An 18,818-nucleotide genomic window follows, 5' to 3' on the forward strand; every position below is an offset into this window, starting at 1 on the left:
CCTGTCACTTGAGGAAGAAACAGACAAATTCCAATTAGAGAAGGAAGAAGAGGAGCGGGTTAATCCCATCAACCTCTTAGACTTTAAGAGTGAACTTGACAAATCAACAGCTAAATTTCCTCCCTTGATAATTGCCGAAGTAGATACTGAGGCCAAGGAAGAATCAATGGCTTTGAATTCGAGGAAAGGTTTAAGAGACATAATGGCTAGTAGGCAAAAAGGGTCATTTTCAAAAGAGGCCCTAAAAAGCCAACTTCTGCCCACCTTACCACCAAACCTTCCCCCACCCACAACCATAACTGGCCCGACCCCCTTCCTAGACTCAAAGAAGAAAAGGAAGGAGCAATAAATAGAAAAGGGCGAGATCCCTCAAAAGGGGCCCAAACAACAAAAAATGGCCAAAGATAAGCATGTTGCTCCTGTAGAAAATAGGGAGGAGACAGTTGCTCTTGAGGGGCGCCAACAATGCGTTTGGGCTCCTCGGTTGGAGGTAGAAGAGGCTGTCATCCCATTAAATGCCTCCATTAGAGAATTTCAAAGAGGGCACTCGGCATACATCGCTGAAGCTCTGGAGTAGCCTCTCTTTCTTCCAAAGGATATGGACGCTCTAAAGCGTATGAGGCAGCTAGACCTTTTCTTGTTGTTGAAGAGGGACCTTGCTATGGTAAGCTTCACTCTCACTTTAATTAAATAAATGTTAAAGCATTTTTTATATATATATATATATATAGAAGCTTTACTATTCTTGTGCAGGCTATCCAAGAAGTCTTCATTGCTAAGGAATGGATCAAAGACGCTAAGAAGGAGACCATCGCTGAGATCCAAGCCCACTCCGAGACTATCAAGGCACTGGGGACCTTATAGGAAGAGAAAAAAGAGTTGGCTGACAAGATGATTACTGAGGAGAGAAGGCGAAAGAGTGCTGAGTTTGGCATAGAGAGTGCTCAGAGGTAGGCTGAAGATCAACACAAACAACTCCATCTCAAAGAGATAGATCTTGCCACTCAGCAAAAATTGGTTCTAGACCTTAGGGCTGAGTTGGAGAAAGCCAAAGCCGCTACTCGGGCAGCCGAGGAAAGTACGGAGGTAGCCATACAAGCATCCTACACCTATGGGATAGAAGAAATTGAGATCTGGCTAGCTGAGGAGCTAGCCGAGGTGTGAAGGGATTATTGCAAGGAAACTTGGGAGAAAGCCCTTGACCTTGCAGGGGTCTCTGCCTCCTCGGAGTTGAGGCAACCGGGGAAAATATATTTCAATCTTGATATTTGTGAGGTCCCGGTGGCCCCCGCTACTGTCACAGAATCTTCTAAATAGCCCCTAATGGTGCAGGGTCTTCCTCCACCCTCTGAAGCCTCCAAAGGATCCACCTAGATCAGTGGCGAAGGTCAAAAAGGCGAGCTGGGCAAAAATAAAGATAAAGGCAAAGAGGTTAAAGCCCTATCAAAGGCCACAGATGCTGCCAAGGCTAAGGATGATGCCAAGGCCAAGGAGACTGCCAAAGTGAAAGAGGCAGAGACCAAACCTAAAGAGGTCAAGTCCATGGTGAAAGCTACTCACACCTCTCAGTCAAGCAAGAAAGATGACCCCCCTCCTCCAGCGAAAGAAGGTCCTGCCCCTGCATCCAAGGCTTAGATCCTAGGGCTTTATTTCCTTAGCAGCTAATTCACTTTTCTTTATATCTTTTCTTTTGTAGCTATATAAGTAAATTTTTGTAAGAAATTCTTCCCATCCAGAGTTAAATCAATGAAAGTTATAAGTTCCCTATTTATGACAGTCATGATTACATTCTTTCCTTGTGTAAATAATTTTTTTTTTTAATAATTAACTAGGGGGATAACAAGATACTCCCTACTTCGTTATCTGCATAAGGGATAAAACTCTACTATCTATCTAACAGAATTGAAAATTACTAAGTCAACAATATTATCTAAATCACAAACATATATATATTTCATGCTTACAAATGCTTTAAGTGATGCTCATGGATTTTCAATTAGCCAGATCACTATAATGAGAATTCCTAATATATACAATTAGAGGGACAAACCATGATCACTATGAACTTCAACACTTAGAAAAATAACTGGAAGTGTTACCTTACCTAGAATAGGTGATCTGAGGAATTGAACATAACTAAGGGTTCGTTTAACACCTAGAACTATGTTGGATAATATCAATTTTCTCAAGGTATGTGGTCTGAGGATCTAGGTATAGCCAAGGTTCTATTTGATTCTTTAGAGAGACAATGGAAGATATCAATTTTCTCAAGTTACGTGGTCCAAGGATCCAGGCATGACCAATGTTCTGTTTAACACTTGGAGATAATGGAAGATATCAAATTTCCCAAGGTATGTGGTCCGAGGATCTAGGCATAGCTAAGATTATGTTTGATTCTTTAGAGAAACAATGGAAGATATCAATTTTTCCCAAGGTATGTGGTCCAAGGATCCAGACATGACCAAGGTTTTGTTTGATTCTTTAGAGAAATAATGAATGTAACGCATAAAGTAGTAGACTATATAGAACTGAGAAATATTTCATTAATAATAATACCTTCATGGGTTATTTATATTCCAAGGACGTGGTACAACCCTTTCATCTAGGCCTTCAAGATAATAAGCTCCTATTCCAGCTACTGAGGTGATGTGATATGGCCCTTCCTAGTTTGATCCCAATTTTTCCCAGGCTGGATTTTTTGCAGTATCTAAAACTTCCTTAACACCAAATCCCCTAGCGCCAGCGGTCTTAACTTCACGTTTGAGTCATAACCCTGTTTAAGCTTATGCTGATAGTATGCTAGTTGAACCATATCATTTTCCTTTTGTTCCTCAGCTAAGTCTAAACTTTTTTCTAACAATCCATTATTGTTGCTCGGACTAAAAGAGCTCGTCCTTAGCGTTGGGAAACTTGTTTCAAGAGGAATTATAGCCTCGGCCTCATAGGTCATTAAAAAAGAGCTGCTCCCATGGACCTACAAGGTGTAGTACTATAGGTTCAACAGACGTGCGACAATTCTTCCACCTATCTTCCCTTAGCATCATCCAACCTCTTTTTAAGCCCATTGACTATTACCTTGTTGACAGCCTTGGCCTGTCCATTTCCTTGTAGATAAGCCAGAGTAGAATATCTGTTTGTGATACCCAAGTCGCACCAATATCTTCTGTAGTTCTTACTATCAAATTGAACACCATTATAAGAGATAAGGGTATGAGGAATTCTGAACTGGGTAACTATGTTTTTCCAAACAAACCTTCTTGCGTCTAGATCCTTGATGTTTGATAATGACTCGGCTTCAATCCATTTAGTGAAGTATCCATACCGACCAGCAAAAATCTCTTATTCCCTACTACCGTGGGGAAGGGTCCTACAATATTCAAGCCCCATTGAGTGAAAGGCCAAAGACTAGATAGAGGATTGAGGACTCCCCCTGGTTGATGAATGTTTGGAGCAAACTTTTGGCATTGGTTACACTTCTTCACATATTCTAGTGCTTCCTTCTGCATATTAGACCACCAATATCCTTGAGTAAGAGCTCTATGGGACAAGGATCTTCCCCTGTATGACTTCCACAAATCCCTTCATGCAATTCTTCTAGAAGCAGCTCTGTCACTTTTGGGTGTATACACAGCATATATGGTCTAGAAAAAGAGCGCTTGTATAACTTATGATCCTTGGACAGCCAAAACAGAGGAGCCTTCCTTCGTACTTTGTCAGCTTCAGATTTTTTCTCAAGTAAGATATTCTCTTTAAGATACAGCACCACAGGGTCCATCCAGCTAGGTCCCACTTTGATTTGATGAACACAGACTACGTCTACATTTATCTTAGTAGGTGTATACAAATCTTCCACTAAAATAACCCAAGGTAAACTCTGTGCCGAGGATGTTGCCAAGGTGGCTAGGGAATCGGCATGAGTGTTCCTGTTTCTGGAGATTTGCATTAAAGTGAAAGATTCAAAATTTGATTGCAAACATCTAACTTGATTCAAACATTCCCGCATTCTCGAGTCTCTGGCTTCTAGCTCCCCTTCCACTTGGTCTACAACCAACCTTGAATCCGAGAACATCTCCACATTCTTCCCTTCCATTTTCTGAACCATAATCATCCCTACTAGTAGAGCTTTATACTCGGCTTCATTATTCGTGGCTGGAAAACCCATTCTCAAAGACTTTTCAATGACGATTTTATCTGAAGATATTATCACCAACCCTACTCCAGATCCTCTTTGATTTGCTACACCATCCATGTACACCTTCCACGATAAAGAATCCTTTAGGGCGATCATGCCAACCGATTTTTCATCCATGTCCGATCTCTTCGTATGTTCTTCTAATGAGGGTTCAGCAAACTCAGCTACCAAGTCAGCAAGGATCTGACCTTTCACAGAGGTACGTGGCATGTACTTTATATCAAAAGCCCCCAGAATTGTTCCCCACTTAGCAATCCTTCCCGTATAATCAGCACTTTGAAATAAAGACCTAAGCAGGAGTTGGGTTAGGACCATAACTATGTGAGACTGAAAGTAATGAGCAAGCTTTCGCGTGGCATGCACCACTGCTAAAATGACTTTTTCCAACGGTAAGTAGCGAATCTCAGCTTCGTGTAACGATTTACTTACATAATAGACTGGTCTTTGAACACCGTTGTTAACCCTTATCAGTATCAAGCTGACAGCATGGGAAACTACAATGATATAAGCAAACAATACCTCGTCTACCTCAGGCCTAGACATAATAGGTGGCCAAGAAAGATACTCTTTGAGCTGTTGAAAAGCCAAAGCACACTCCTCAGTCCGTTCAAATCATTTCCATTTATTCAGAAACTAGAAGAAAGGCCTACATCTGTCCGCAGACCGAGAAATAAATCGATTTAAAGTAGCCATCATTCCTGTCAATCTCTAAACTTCCTTAGGATTACGAGGTGGCTACAAACTGTTAATAGCCTTAACTTGATTAGGGTTAACTTCGATTCCACGATGTGTAACCATGAAGCCCAGAAATTTACCAAACCCCATGCCAAAAGAGCATTTGGAAGCATTTAGGTGCAACTTCCTTAGTGTCTCAAAGACGTTTTCAAGATTCCCAACATGCTCAAACACCATTTTACTCTTTACCACCATGTCATCCACATAAATTTCAATGCTCTTTCCCAGCTACGATTCAAACATCCTAGTTATCATCCTTTGGTAAGTAGCCCGTACATTTTTTAAACCGAAAGTCATTACCTGATAATGATAGTTTCCAGTAGGAGTAACGAAGGTTGTTTTCTCTTGATCATCCAAAGCCAAAGGTATTTGGTGATAACCTTGAAAAGTATCTAGGAAACTTATCCGAGGATGCCCAGCCGTGGCATCCACCAACTAATCAATGCGAGGCATGGGAAAAGGATCCTTGGGACACGCCTTATTCAAATCAGTAAAGTATATGCATACCCACCATTTGCCATTCTTCTTCTTAACTATCACTGTATTGGCCAAGCAATCAGGATAAAATACCTCCTTGATAGCTCCTGCTTTCTTAAGCTTAATTACTTATTCTTTGACAGCTTTAGAATGTTCTTTGGATGATCGCCGAGGTGGTTGCTTCCTTGGTATCATAGTAGAGTTGACATTCAAATGATGACAAATGAAGCTCGGATCAATTCTTGGGGCCTCATAAGCATTCCAAGCAAAGACATTAAGGTTTCCTTTAAGGAACTTCACCAATTCCTCCTTCTCTTGAGGAGGCAGTTGGGTGCCTATCTGAAAATACTTTTCTTTATCATCATCTATAGCAATTCACTCTAAAGCTTCACACTTTGCTTCCACCGATAGATCCCCTGATAACCCCAACTCCTTTAGCTGCTACAAATCATGATCATCTAATGCCGATGACCCAACTCCAGACTGATGTCTAATTGCAGCCATCATACACTGCCTCGCCGTAGATTGGCTTCTGACCAGCTCTTCAACCCGGTCCCCGAATGGATATTTCGCCTTCAAATGCAAAGTGGAAGGGACAGCCCCCATTGCATGAAGCCAGGGTCTTGCCACAATGGCCGTGTATGGAGAATATGCATCCCCCACTATGAAGTTGACCTCTACAACTTTTGATCCTGTCTGTACTGGCAACTTAACTTGTCCTATTGGTATAAACATCTTCCCATCGAAACCTACTAGAGGTGAATCATAACTAGTCAAATCTTTTGGGGTTAATCCTAAACCTCTATACAAGTCGGGATACATAATTTTCGCCCCACTACCTTGATCCACCATAACACACTTCACGTCATACCCCCTTATCCTAAGTATGACCACCAGAGCTTCATCATGTGGCTGTATAGTTTCAAACTTATCCTTCCCCGAAAAACTCAATGCCAACTATAGTGCAACCTTTGCTCTCTTCGGCCCATGATTAGAGTTCTCGGATAGTGGCCGAGCCACAGTCATTACTCGGGAGGGACATGAATCCGCCCTTCCAGGGGTTGCAAAGATGACATTAATGGTGCCTAATGGAGGCCTCGAAGAGGTGTTCCCTTAAGTACCTGAGCTTGTGTGACCGACTTGCCCATTGGGCCTAATAGGAACTGTTGCAACCTTCCCTCCTTAACCAATTGCTCTAAATAATACCACAAATTTCTGCAGTTCTTGGTGGTATGGCCGTGCTTCTGGTGGTATTGACAATGAAGGTTCTGATTATGTCTTGTGGGGTCTTCATTCATTTTGTTAGGCCATTTAAAGTATGGTTCATTCTTGATGTTTTCCAGAATCTGATGAACTGGCTCTCGGAATACCGTGTTGATGGCCTGTGGCACAATACCAGCTTCAATTTGCCTGGTAAAGTCTCACCGAGGATGATTATCATTGTATTTGTCTGAGTTGAAGTCCCTCTTATCCTGAGAGACCACCTTTGCCTTTCCTTTACCTAACTGTTGGTCCTCCTCAACCCGTTTGTACTTATCAATCCGGTCCATAAGCTGGCGCACACTACTAACTGGTTTCCCAGTTAATGACTTCCTTAACCCATGCTCTGTTGGTAAGCCGACCTTGAAAGTTCTAATGGCCACATCATCAAAATCCCCATCAATTTCATGGAACATCTCCCAATATCTATCTGTTTACGTTTTTAAGGTTTCACCCTCTCGCATGGCCATGGACAACAAAGAATCCAAAGGCCGAGGGATCCTACTACATGTAATGAAGTGAGATCCAAACGACCGAATAAGTTCCTTGAAGGAATTAATGAACCCTGATCCCAGGCCATCAAACCACCTCATTGCAACAAGCCCCAAGTTGAAGGGGAAAACCTTGCAAATCAACGCTTCGTTCTTTGGGTGCATAACCATCCGTTGGTTGAAATGGCTTACGTGTTCCTCAAGGTCAGTTCGACCATTATACATGGTGAATGTTGGCTGAACAAAACGCCGAAGAAGTTTTCCCTCTTCAATCTTACCCGTGAAGGGAGACTTAGAAATTTGATTCAGAGCCCTACCCATAGCATCAGTTCCTAATCCGCTGGTGGACGAATTCCTATTCCTACGATTATGGGGCCACTATCTTCATACGAGTAAGACTCACTAGGGAGAGTTCTCAACCTTCGCCTATAGCTATCCCCTCATTCTCATTCTCACCAGAAGAGGAGTTAGAGATGGACTGAATTCGCCTCCGTCGTTTGTGATGTAACTTTCTCTTCAAACTGTCAATTTCCAATTGTATGGCCCTGGCTTTCTCTTCATGGGAGACTCTGCTTCCACCTTGTGATTGACTCCTGCTCGTATGGGTGGTATGTACACTTCCTTTCCGATCTCCACCTTGTTTCATAGTGTGAACATCATCTTGACACTGAGACCCCCTAGACTCTACTTGGTGTGGACCTGAATTTGCCATACACAAACTTTAGACTCACTAAAAATCCAAGATTTCCCACAGACGGCGCCAATTGTAAGGATGTAATTCGTGCCTATGCCCAGCAAGAAGGAGGGCATACGCCCAAAGAGCCCAATACAATAAATTTATAGAGTGTGGGTCAGAAATCTTGATTCTAATGAGCTTAAACAGTAACAATAATGACCCAAGATTATGAAACAATAAAGGTGAACAAGTTTATAAGATGAAACTTATCCTCAGACCCAAGCCAAGAACCAAATGCTTATATTTCTCTTCACTTAAAGATTAACTACCAATATTCAGTCTATAGTGTTTTCCCCTTTATCTCTCAATCCCTTCTTCTCCTAGGCCTCCTTCCTTCTTATACTCCATCACCCCTTCATCCTTGCTCCCCACATGTAGATCCAAACTGCTAACATGGATACTTGTCCCATCAGCACCTCCCTAAAGTCTTTAGGTAACAATTGAAAGGCTTAGAATCACTGTTTAGATATCACTTTCTCATTAATGCGGCCATAGAATTAGGTACAGAGCATTCAATACAGTGGTAGAAGCTTTCTGTGAGATATTTCCCAACCACTCTTGCTCTCTGTGTCCTTATGAAACATATCTTCATCCCCACGACCTTCCAAAATATCATTTTAGTCAACACGTTGTACCACCTAATCCTCACTGCATTTAGTCGAGGATATACGCCTTCTCGGATTATTCACATTCACTTCGTCAGCCATATTTGTTCCTGGGTCTGCCAGCTGGGTATCATTATTACCATCAATCCATCCTCGGCCAAGTAAGTGTCCTCAGACCAAACCTATGGCCCAAAAATGTATCTTAGGCCTTTTATCCCCACAATTATCTTTCTTTATGTTCTTTTTTCCCTCCTTAGCTGATATTAGTACTTCAGTTCTTGAGTGAATTACACAATTTTAGTGTTTTGATATGATATAATTTGAATTTGAAGACTAATTTCTAAATTAGTTAGAAATTAAGAGATTATTATAACTATAGTTTTCATAATCTTTTAAATGATTCACTTAAATAAATGAAAGTTTTTTTCTATTAGCATGTGAAACTCATCTTGCAATGTGTAAGTTATTCAACATACCATGAAAGAAGTTACTTTATAATAAATTTAGTGTACTCTCCATTCTCTTACAAGAATGATCATTTATATTTTATACAAGCACTTGAAATAGTTAATATGAAAAAATAAGGCCACACAAAGCAAGTTCTATGTTGATGACTCTATTATGTGGTTGGAAGAGGTGCCAAACATTTTACTAAACAAAAATTAAAAAAATTGACACTAGAAATTGTAATTGTCCCACATATTACGAAAGTCTGAAACTAGTTTATCTAAAGTTCCCACTCCAAGACAAAAGCTTTCTACATTCATTACTCTACTAACATGCTTGAAACGTAATACTCCCCTTAACCTGTGCTGCCCATGGTGTACAGATAGCCTCTTACAACCTTTCTCAAAAACCCATGCTTCCTTAAGAGATAATATTTTTTTTTTTTAGAAACATTCTAGTGATTTTACTTTCAAAAGCTGGTAAATCAATAGTTACAAAAGAAAGAATGTCTGGTGGAATAGATTCCATCCAAACTAATAGAGGTGAAGATTCTCTAGCACTTTTGGCTAAAGCGTTAATAACAGAATTGCCTTACCTAAAGATATGAGAGATGGAGAAAACTCTGAAAAAAGCTTACATAAGGCAACATGTGTGGGTGCAAGTGTCGGCAACGATTCCACTTGTTAGGAAGTACCCCTTTGGTAGAGGGGTGGATAATGGAGTCGGCACCTAGATTAAGTCTAGGAATCATATGTGTAGTGTTAGGTTCTAAAAGTTTATAATAATTGGCAAACCGTGAGTACAAACTTGTCTATATATAGATTTCTAAGTCTATAGGTTTGATTAGACAATGCTCAAGTTCATATAGGTCAAGATTCAAGAACCTACAAACTTCAGAAAGAAGAATTTGAAATCAACCTGGTTCGACCGATCGAAAATTAGATCCAACTGATCGAAAATTGCAGAAAATCAGATTCTGTAGAATTTTATTTAAGCCCAGTAGTCCATTGACCCATCAAGTGATTAGGGTTTCAAATCTATTTCACGTAGTATTTAAAGGAAACCCTAAGGCATGTTTTGTGATGACTTTAGAGGCGCTCTTGTGAGATCTAAAAGGTTCTGTGCTTTCTCTTTTTAAAGTCACTATCGAAAATCATTCTTATACCATTAGAACTGGTAGATCTAAAGTTGCTGCTACAAGATTAACAACTACTGATGATCTAAACCTTCAAGGGTGTTCTTGGAGTCACAAAAACTAGAGACTTTGTGTTGATAAACCTTTGAGTGGGATCTCAAAGTCACAAGCGTGTGAGCTTATGTTGCAACAAATCAAAGGAGAGAAAGAGTCTGTGGATTCAAAACTTGCACATGGTTGTGTTAGTAAGTTACTACTGGAGGTAGCAATAGATTTAGGGTTCAATTTTATTGTAAAAACTTTGGTTCTCTGTTAGTGGATTTGTTTGCCTTGAGGATAGGTCAGGTTAAATCCTCCTTAGATTTTTACCTTGAAATGATAAGTTTTATTGGTTTTCCTAGGTGATCATATTCATGTGTTATTTACTTTTCCCTTGCTTGACATGACATGATTTATGCTTGTTTAACCTAGATATGAATAATAAACCTAATAATCAACTTGGATAATTAATTAGGTTAAACGAATCTGGTTCACAAGGGTCTAAACAAAACAAACCCCATTTGACTAGGGCACTGTTTGGAGTTTAGGTATAGGGATAGGAAGGTGTCAGGCACCAAACCAGATCTAACCTTTTGGTCGGCCTCCATTCATTATGTTCCACATCGTAATTCCATCAAAGGGTCCTCTAATAAGTTATTCTATACACACACACACACACTAAGCCTACCTTAACATGCATTTAACACACAACATGGCACAAATCCTAACTTTCATCTAATAGTCCATGCCTTATATATCCAAGGGCAACAAACATCAAATGGTAGTAACATCAATAAAGCAGCAAAGTCACAACCATGGCATTAATCAAGCATGTTCAATCATTCAGCCACTTGCATCAAGGCATTCATCATTCAAAGAAACCAATCATCATATCCAAAGATGCACGTTCATGTTCATATGCATGACTTACTTACCTCATTGCATTATAACACCTATGCATCAATACATGTTCATGTTCTATGCATGTTCATATTATTCACCCAAGGCATAAGCCCTATTCATCATTCTAATCTATCTAAGCAAACAAACATGTTATTCAACTGACTCTAAACTTAAACATGTAAAATCTAGACTAAATAGAGCCTAAACATGTAATTAAAACTAAGCTAAACAGTATAAAATAAAAAAAAAAAACCAAAATGTTTGAAGGAGGAAATTGTGGAGTTGCCTCATTTAAAATAGGAAACGTACTTGGAATCGAGTAATCGCTAGCGTCAAATATTGACTTATTTGAATTTGAAAATGAACCCTAACTAATGACCCTCCCACCCCAAAATTTCTCAGTTTCCATACTTTTATGAACCACCTTAGAGATTTTCCACACCCCTCAACCACCGTTGATGGAGCCACCACCATTTTGCTATCCATCTCCCTTGGGTGAACTAACCTATTCTCATTGTAACCTAGGACAAAAATAACATTTTTATAAGACGATATGTATGGAGAGGCTTGCAAACTGGGACCATATTGTTGTTGATTAGGCGTGAGAGACCCTTTACTTCAAATCCATAAATCACAGTCTTTGTTATCGTGGTTCAAGCAACCACACCAATAGCGTAAGTTTGGCAAACATTCATATTTGAAAACTACCTAGCTTTTCTTGCCACCTTCTAGAGACACCACCCTCCCTCGGGAAAGGGGAAGTGACACACCAATAGTAACCCGAACCTAAATAAAACTTCCACCCTCCTCAATGGCCGCTCCTAAGGACCGTCTGACTTCCCATTAGTCTCATATAGACCATAGACCCTCGGCCACCTCTTTCATAATAAACCTGACTGGGATGTCATAAACTTGTACCCAAAAGGTGGCCTTTGCAAACTTCAAATCACATAACAGAATATCTTTATCATACCTTTCCAAAACCACCAACTACTTGTCGAAGCTTGATGGATTGCTGTGAATGATTCTATCCATGTCAGTAGGATTGTCGAAGACAAAAAGAACTTTGTGGTCTCCTAAATTTTATAACATAAAACCACTAGTAGACCGCCATAATTGTTTGAAGGTTCTTGCTACAACCTCCATGTCTAAAGCTTGGGATTTCAAGAATCGGGCAGCAATAATAGACTCTTTAAACCTCTAAGTTTTGCAGAGGATGAATCCAATGTTTTCCTTCTAAGAGAGAGAAAGATTACCCTAAGTTTTTGTTAAATCCTCCATGGTCAATACACAAAAAAAATGGAACTATTTCCCTGATATCCCAAGAAAAAAAAAAAAAAACCCACAAGCTCAAGAGGCACACTTGTTGCCTCAAGAGAACAAAATTTCCTTCCAAAGAAAGGGTGGTAATTCTATAGCCAAAGAGAAGAAGAGAACCGAACTTTCTTAATGACACAGAAAAAAAAATTTTAGCCATTTTTATTTGTTTGAAGCTGTAACATATCAATGCTTAAGGAAATAGAGTTGATTTAAATAACTGTTTCCATGAGCCCAAGGATATAAATACTGAAGTAGTCTAAACATAATGAAGAAATAGAGTTGACCATGTTTGGATAGCAACCCCTCGGTCTGGTAGCTAATCATAAACCCTTTTGTGGGCTCATTGTGATGCACACGAGCGTCGCCCAATGAGTATGCCTTAGTCGTTTGGCCAAAGGAAGAGGGTTTAAGCGTCACACTTGCTTGAGGACGAACTTTGACTCCTATGTAAAGGTCTAATGAATCAGACATCGAGTCAAGAGTTAGGGATATGGGCTTGTGAAGGTGTTAGGCACCCAAGCAGTGCTCCAGCCCCCACTAGACCATTTTAAATGAAGAAATTAGGATAAATTACGAAGTTGATCCCTATCATTTATATCATATCTTAATTTAGTCCCTAACCTTTTAATTATGTCGATTTTATTCTTAACTTTTTAATGTCGTATCAATTTAATTCATACTGTTATTTTTTAGCTGAAAATTGTTGACATGGTAAATGGCCCAAATAAAAAAAAAAAAAAATTGCCACATCAATGGACACTTGTATTGCCACATCATTTGACAACCAAAATCTCTAACTCAACTCCATCTGCTCTCCCCCTCTCTCGTTAGTCACCACCAACCAAACCATCTCCATCTCCTCTCCCTTATCCTCTAAGAAGTTGCAGACACCAGCAAGTTCAACTTAAGAATAATTGATTGAAATATTTATCTTATGTTACCTAGCAAAGATACAGAAGTTGTGTCAATCCTTCCGAAGTGAGAAAGTATGGAACTTTAGAAGTCTAGGACCACATAAGACTTTCACCATATCCTAATATTCCCACCAAATCCTAAAATCAACCATATGTATAACAAATGAATTAAAACCCAAAACACATAACCTAGTGGGTTTAGTTAAAGAAAAGGAAGAGTTCCTAATTAAGTTAATAACAGCAATCTATCGAGTGCTCTGCAGTTAGCTTGTAAGGTAGATTGCCCTTTAGTTGTCACCTTCTTTGGTTGGCGGAGACTAACGAGAGAGGGGGAAAGGAGATGAAGGTGAGTTTGTAATTTTATTAGAGTTTAGGAATTTTGATTGTCGTGTTTCAAATTTAATTTGTTTTTTTAATTTTAAAAAAAAAAACTGATATGGTGGTACAAGTGTTTGTTGATGTTGTAAATAAATAAATTTTTTTTTAGCCGTTTGCCATGTGAAAAATTTTCATCTAATAGATAACAGTAAGGACTAAATTGATACAACACTGAAAAGTTAGAGACCAAATTGACAATTGAAAGGTCAGGAATCAAATTGAAATATGATGCAAAAGATAGAGACCAACTTTGTAATTTACCCAAGAAATTATTAATGCAGCCCTACCCCAATCATGCATTTATTCATATTAAATAAAACTCACACAAGGCATATATTCAAATGAGTAATGTTACAGCCACAAATTATTTTAGAACATTTTTACAAAATGTTGATGTGGCTACATCTTATTGGTTTTATCTATGTCCACTATTAATATCACATTTTCATTTACCAATAATTACTCATCACATTAGCAATTTGTAAATTTTTTGTAAATGTTTATATCTCTAGCATTATTCTATTAAAAAATCACATCACAGACACAAAAGGAAATTGATCTGAAATTCAAATTAAATTAGATTAAACCAAATTAGAAAATGAGCAATCAAATCAAAGATGTCAGGTTTCATTATTGACCTATTATGGAAAGAGAAATGATATGTTCACAACATTTTTACAACAAATCTTAAGTGGCAGGTTATTACTGGTTGTTATTGTTGGGGCAAAAAAGTAATCTTAGTGTTAGGTTCGAATTTGAACCAATAATAACTAACCACCTATGATTTGTTGTGAAAATATTGTGAATGTAGTACCTCTCGGATGGAAATGTTTATAAACAAATCATAGAAAATAAGTAATTGTCATTTACTAACTCAATCCTAGAAATTTAAAATCAAACAAGTCACAGAATCTATAGAAAACAATCAATTTAATAAAGACACGATGTTCTGCTCATTATAGGTGTGGGCTGTGTATGCATCCTGCTTACAAAAAAAAAAAAAAAAATTAATCTTACATTTTCATATTGAATTAACTGAAAGGTAATACATAAACTAAAAAAAAAAAAAAAAGGAGAGACACTAACGAATAAATATGATGAACTCATGGTCAGATTAACACATCAAGAAATGTCATGATCATCACATAAATGAAACAAACATTCAAATAAAATACATCAACAAATTCATGCGGATCGCATTTAACAGAGTAAGAATATCATTGAAGTGAAAACTTACCACTTCTATGGATCACGGGTTTGAAGTTTTTAACCGATCCATCAGTGCCTACAACAACAAAATGAGATTAAGAATACAAGGAAATGGAAGAACTCTTTAGATTTCGCTAATCATTACTCAAGAATAAAAAGATTATTAAAAGAGGTTTATGAAAACAAGACTGAAAACGACTTTCTATCTATAGGACTACTCGAGTGGTTTTCAAAGCCTAAAAATGTGCTAGTGTTGTGTGCTAGTGAGATAGAGAGATAAGAGAAAAGTAAGAGAGAGATTTAGAAGAATGATAGCCTAAAGTGTGAGACTCCAACTCTTCATTGGCAATATATTGTCTTTTCTGGGAGCGACACAGTCTCTTCCTCAAGGTTTTAAAAGGCCTCTCGCCAATTAGAGTTCAAGACTCTCATATAAGGCTAAAAACCTCTTCTTACCTAGGTAATGTGGGACTAAGTGTGAGTTTGGATAGCATTTTTCCCCTAGCGTTTGGCATTTGGCGTTTTTCCTCTGGGTCCCGTGCACTATTCACGGGAGTCGCAAGTATGGAAACACACAAATTTTGCTTTAAAACTGGGTCCTACGGCACTATTAACACATTTAAAAATTATTTTGCTACAATATTTTCAACAATAAGTTTTCAGTTTTCAGTAATAAGTAGTATCCAAACAGACCTTAAGTCAAGATTTGGTTTTTCCTCACTTCGCCCCATTTAAAAGGTTATTAAATAAGAGATAGAATGAAGAAGATATAGATCGAATTCAGGACCTCTTGCTATGATGCCATGTTAAATTACTAAGGCTCTGTTTGAGAGTTCATAAGAGAAGAGAATAGAATGGAATGGAATGATCATAAGGGAAATGAATGGAATGGAATAGAATGAAATATATTTAAGTAAGGGAAAGGAATGGAAACGAATGGAATTGAATGGAATTAAATAACCTTATTTGGATGTTTTAAAATAAAGGAATGGAAATGAATGAAATGTAAGTAATTTTGTTTGGGAGTAACATGGAGGAAATGGAATGAAATCATTTTATAACAATATTACTATTAGACCCTTATTTTAAAATAAAGGGTTGAATATATAAGGGTATTTTGGGAGTTTTAGTAAAAAATTCATCAAATCTAATTTCATTCCCTCCCATTCCTCCCAATTTCGAAGGGAATGAAAATTTGAGGTTTTAAGGAAATAGAGAAGAATGAGTGTTCTCTCCTACCCGTTCCATTCCCTCCCACTTAAACTCCCAAACAAATGAATGGACTTTCTATTCCCTCCATTAAAACTCTCAAACAAGGAAAGGGAAGAATATTATAAAATTATTCTTTTCATTCATTTCCATTCCATTCCATTCTCTCCTCCCGAACGAGGCCTAATTGTCCTAAAAGTTTAAATTATTAAGATATGGTAAATTTTAATCGTTTAACCATATATACTTCTAACATATATTACTAACAATACTTTTGCACGCCATATATGTACATGCACCATAAAAAAGCCTATGAAAAGTTGAAAACAGGCGAGGTGCTTGGAAAACCAAAATAATGCAAAGATTGTAAAGAAGACCCCAAAATTTTGAAGAACCAAAAGAGATAAAGAGAGATATATTCCTGACAGTGGAAAGAAGATAAGATAGGCAAAGAAGAAAGAAAAAAGAATTAAACTATGGGCGTTGCGTCAGTTACAGAGAAAAGAAGATGAGGTGAGAAAGAGACCAAAAAAATAAAAGAAGAAAAAGAAAAAGGAAAGGGGTTGGGCACGACTCTATCTCAATTGAAATGGAGAGAACCTATTCACAATAAAATTTTATTTTCTAAATCTAGCAACGCACATAGTGTCATGTTATTTCAAAATTTATATTAAACGGCATTGGATACAGCTTATTTATTTATTTATAATATTTAATTTGAATCATGAAATAAATCCATTTAAAATGAGGATGAGAGAGAGAGAGAGAGAGATTGGTAGTGTTAGCGGAAAGAAATAAGTCAAGAATAAGAGAAAGAAGAAATAGATACAGAAGCGAGGGAAGAGGATAAAAAGTATATATTGTTTAGAACTTTTTTGAAATGGTTAGAAACACTTACACACTAAATATGGTACGCCTCCAGCTCCAACTCACCCGAAGGGTGTGATGGTGAAAATATTAGTTTATATTGAGATTGTTGGATATTGAAATATATCGTTCTTATAGAGGAATTGAATTAGTGAACTTACTAACAAGAGAGGTTTCCAACTGAGATATCGAAAGTTCAAATTCCTCCTCTTGACTATTGAATTATTAAAAAAAAAAAAAAATCAGTGAACTCACCATTGAGAAAAGGGCTTGAATCGTTTGATGATAGAACAAAAATGGATGGTGGCTCACTAGGGCCGGAAAGAAAATCCCACTTACCGGTCCAAAATCGGCATCCAGTGTCGTTAGGAAACCAAGAAGTAAAAGCCACACAACCACAGTTGTTCCAGCAAATTGCTTTGCAGTCACTGATGCTAAGACTTGAATTATAGTTGGCTGAAAAATCTCCAGCTACTAAATACCCAGTTCTAAGATCGAATATGTCACCATGATTCCTACACACTGGCTGCTTCCATCTCTGACACCCTCCATTAGTGTTATAACCATAACAATTATCAGCTCGAGCAATATCTTGTCCTTTTAAAACCTTTAATTGCCCCATGGTTGTAAGCAACCATTCTGACATCTGGCTTTGATTGCTATTAACGTAGGTGAAGGAATCTTCATCTTCATTTGAAACAGTGATGAAGTCATACGTAGATGTTACCTCTGGTGAAATATTCTTAAATGTCCTACCTCTCAAGACTCCACTTGTCCAATAAACCACCCCATGTTGCTTAATGATCAATTGGTATCCCTTGGGGTCCCATTCAAGAGCCAAAGGCCCTGGAACTGGGATTTCATCAGTTAACCATGATGTGAGTGACCAAGTTTGGCCACTTTTGTGCCTGACCCCTAATTTCATTCCAGGCAAAAGTGTGTTGGCAGGATAATCAAAACTTTGCCATAAGACCCTTTTAATTGATCCGTTTGATTGAACTTCTTTTAATATAAAATTGCCTGAATCCAATAGAGTAGCAACTGTATTTTTGGTAGGTTGAGGAGGAGAGTATAAAACTATAGGATCCCCACCTTTTTGTACAATTTTCAATGTTCCATTGTTGTCCAAGGTAAGCATGCCCGAATTGTTAACAATTGGTCTGTCTCTACTGCCAAACCATACAAAAAGATTAAAAGGAAGAATTTGATCAGCCATCTCTGATATTGCTAAGTAGGTGTCGGTAGTGGTAGTAGTACTATCGATCCGGTGGAAGAACCCCAAAGCGAATGTCCCTTTTTCAGAAACGATGTAAGTTGAGGAATTGAGCGTATCACCAGGATTAATACTGTCACCCGCAGATGATATACCCGTAGATGATACGTGTGCCCACTGTGCATCATGAGGAGTCCACATGCATGGGAAGAAGAGCAAAAAAACTAATTTGAAAAACTGTACGACGTTGGTATCCATGATTAATACCACTGAAGTTTTCACAAGGCTTCTACTTGAACGTCTAGGAAGACTTGAGGAGTAATTGGGTCAATACAGTAAGGTGCTCTATTTTTTGTGTGAGAGAGCCAAAAGCCAAGGGTGTATTTGGGGATTGGGTCTTGTGAGAGTGTTTATGTGCTACTATTGTAATCTCCTTATTTTATAATAGAACATTTTTTGTCATTGCTTGTGGATGTAGGCAATTGCCGAACCATGTAAATCCTTGTGTTTATTATTTTTCTTCTCTTCTTTAATCTTGCATTAGTGGGTGTATTATCACAACAAGATCAAGAATTATGTGTGAAATATGATCTCATTCACTATACGGTATGTTTAGGTAAAGAATTTTTAGGCAAGTTTTGTTCATCTTTGAGCACTCGTACGAGTGCTTATATGATAGAAAAATTAC

General features: G+C 38.1%; 1 protein-coding gene across 1 annotated transcript in view; it reads right to left on the reverse strand.

The window, feature by feature from the left end:
- LOC142617379 (G-type lectin S-receptor-like serine/threonine-protein kinase At1g67520) overlaps nt 1-18,388 on the reverse strand; it is a 29,889-nt gene extending 11,501 nt beyond the window's left edge. The window contains exons 1-2 of the mRNA XM_075790207.1: nt 17,173-18,388; nt 14,870-14,917 (exon numbers count right to left, since the gene is read on the reverse strand). Of these exons, the coding sequence (XP_075646322.1) occupies nt 14,870-14,917; nt 17,173-18,388 (1,264 nt within the window). The remainder of the gene's footprint in view (nt 1-14,869; nt 14,918-17,172) is intronic.
- Nucleotides 18,389-18,818: the final 430 nt, after the last annotated feature.

The sequence above is a fragment of the Castanea sativa genome, chromosome 11 (genome assembly GCF_040712315.1).
Source record: "Castanea sativa cultivar Marrone di Chiusa Pesio chromosome 11, ASM4071231v1".
In the NCBI taxonomy this organism is placed as follows: domain Eukaryota; kingdom Viridiplantae; phylum Streptophyta; class Magnoliopsida; order Fagales; family Fagaceae; genus Castanea; species Castanea sativa.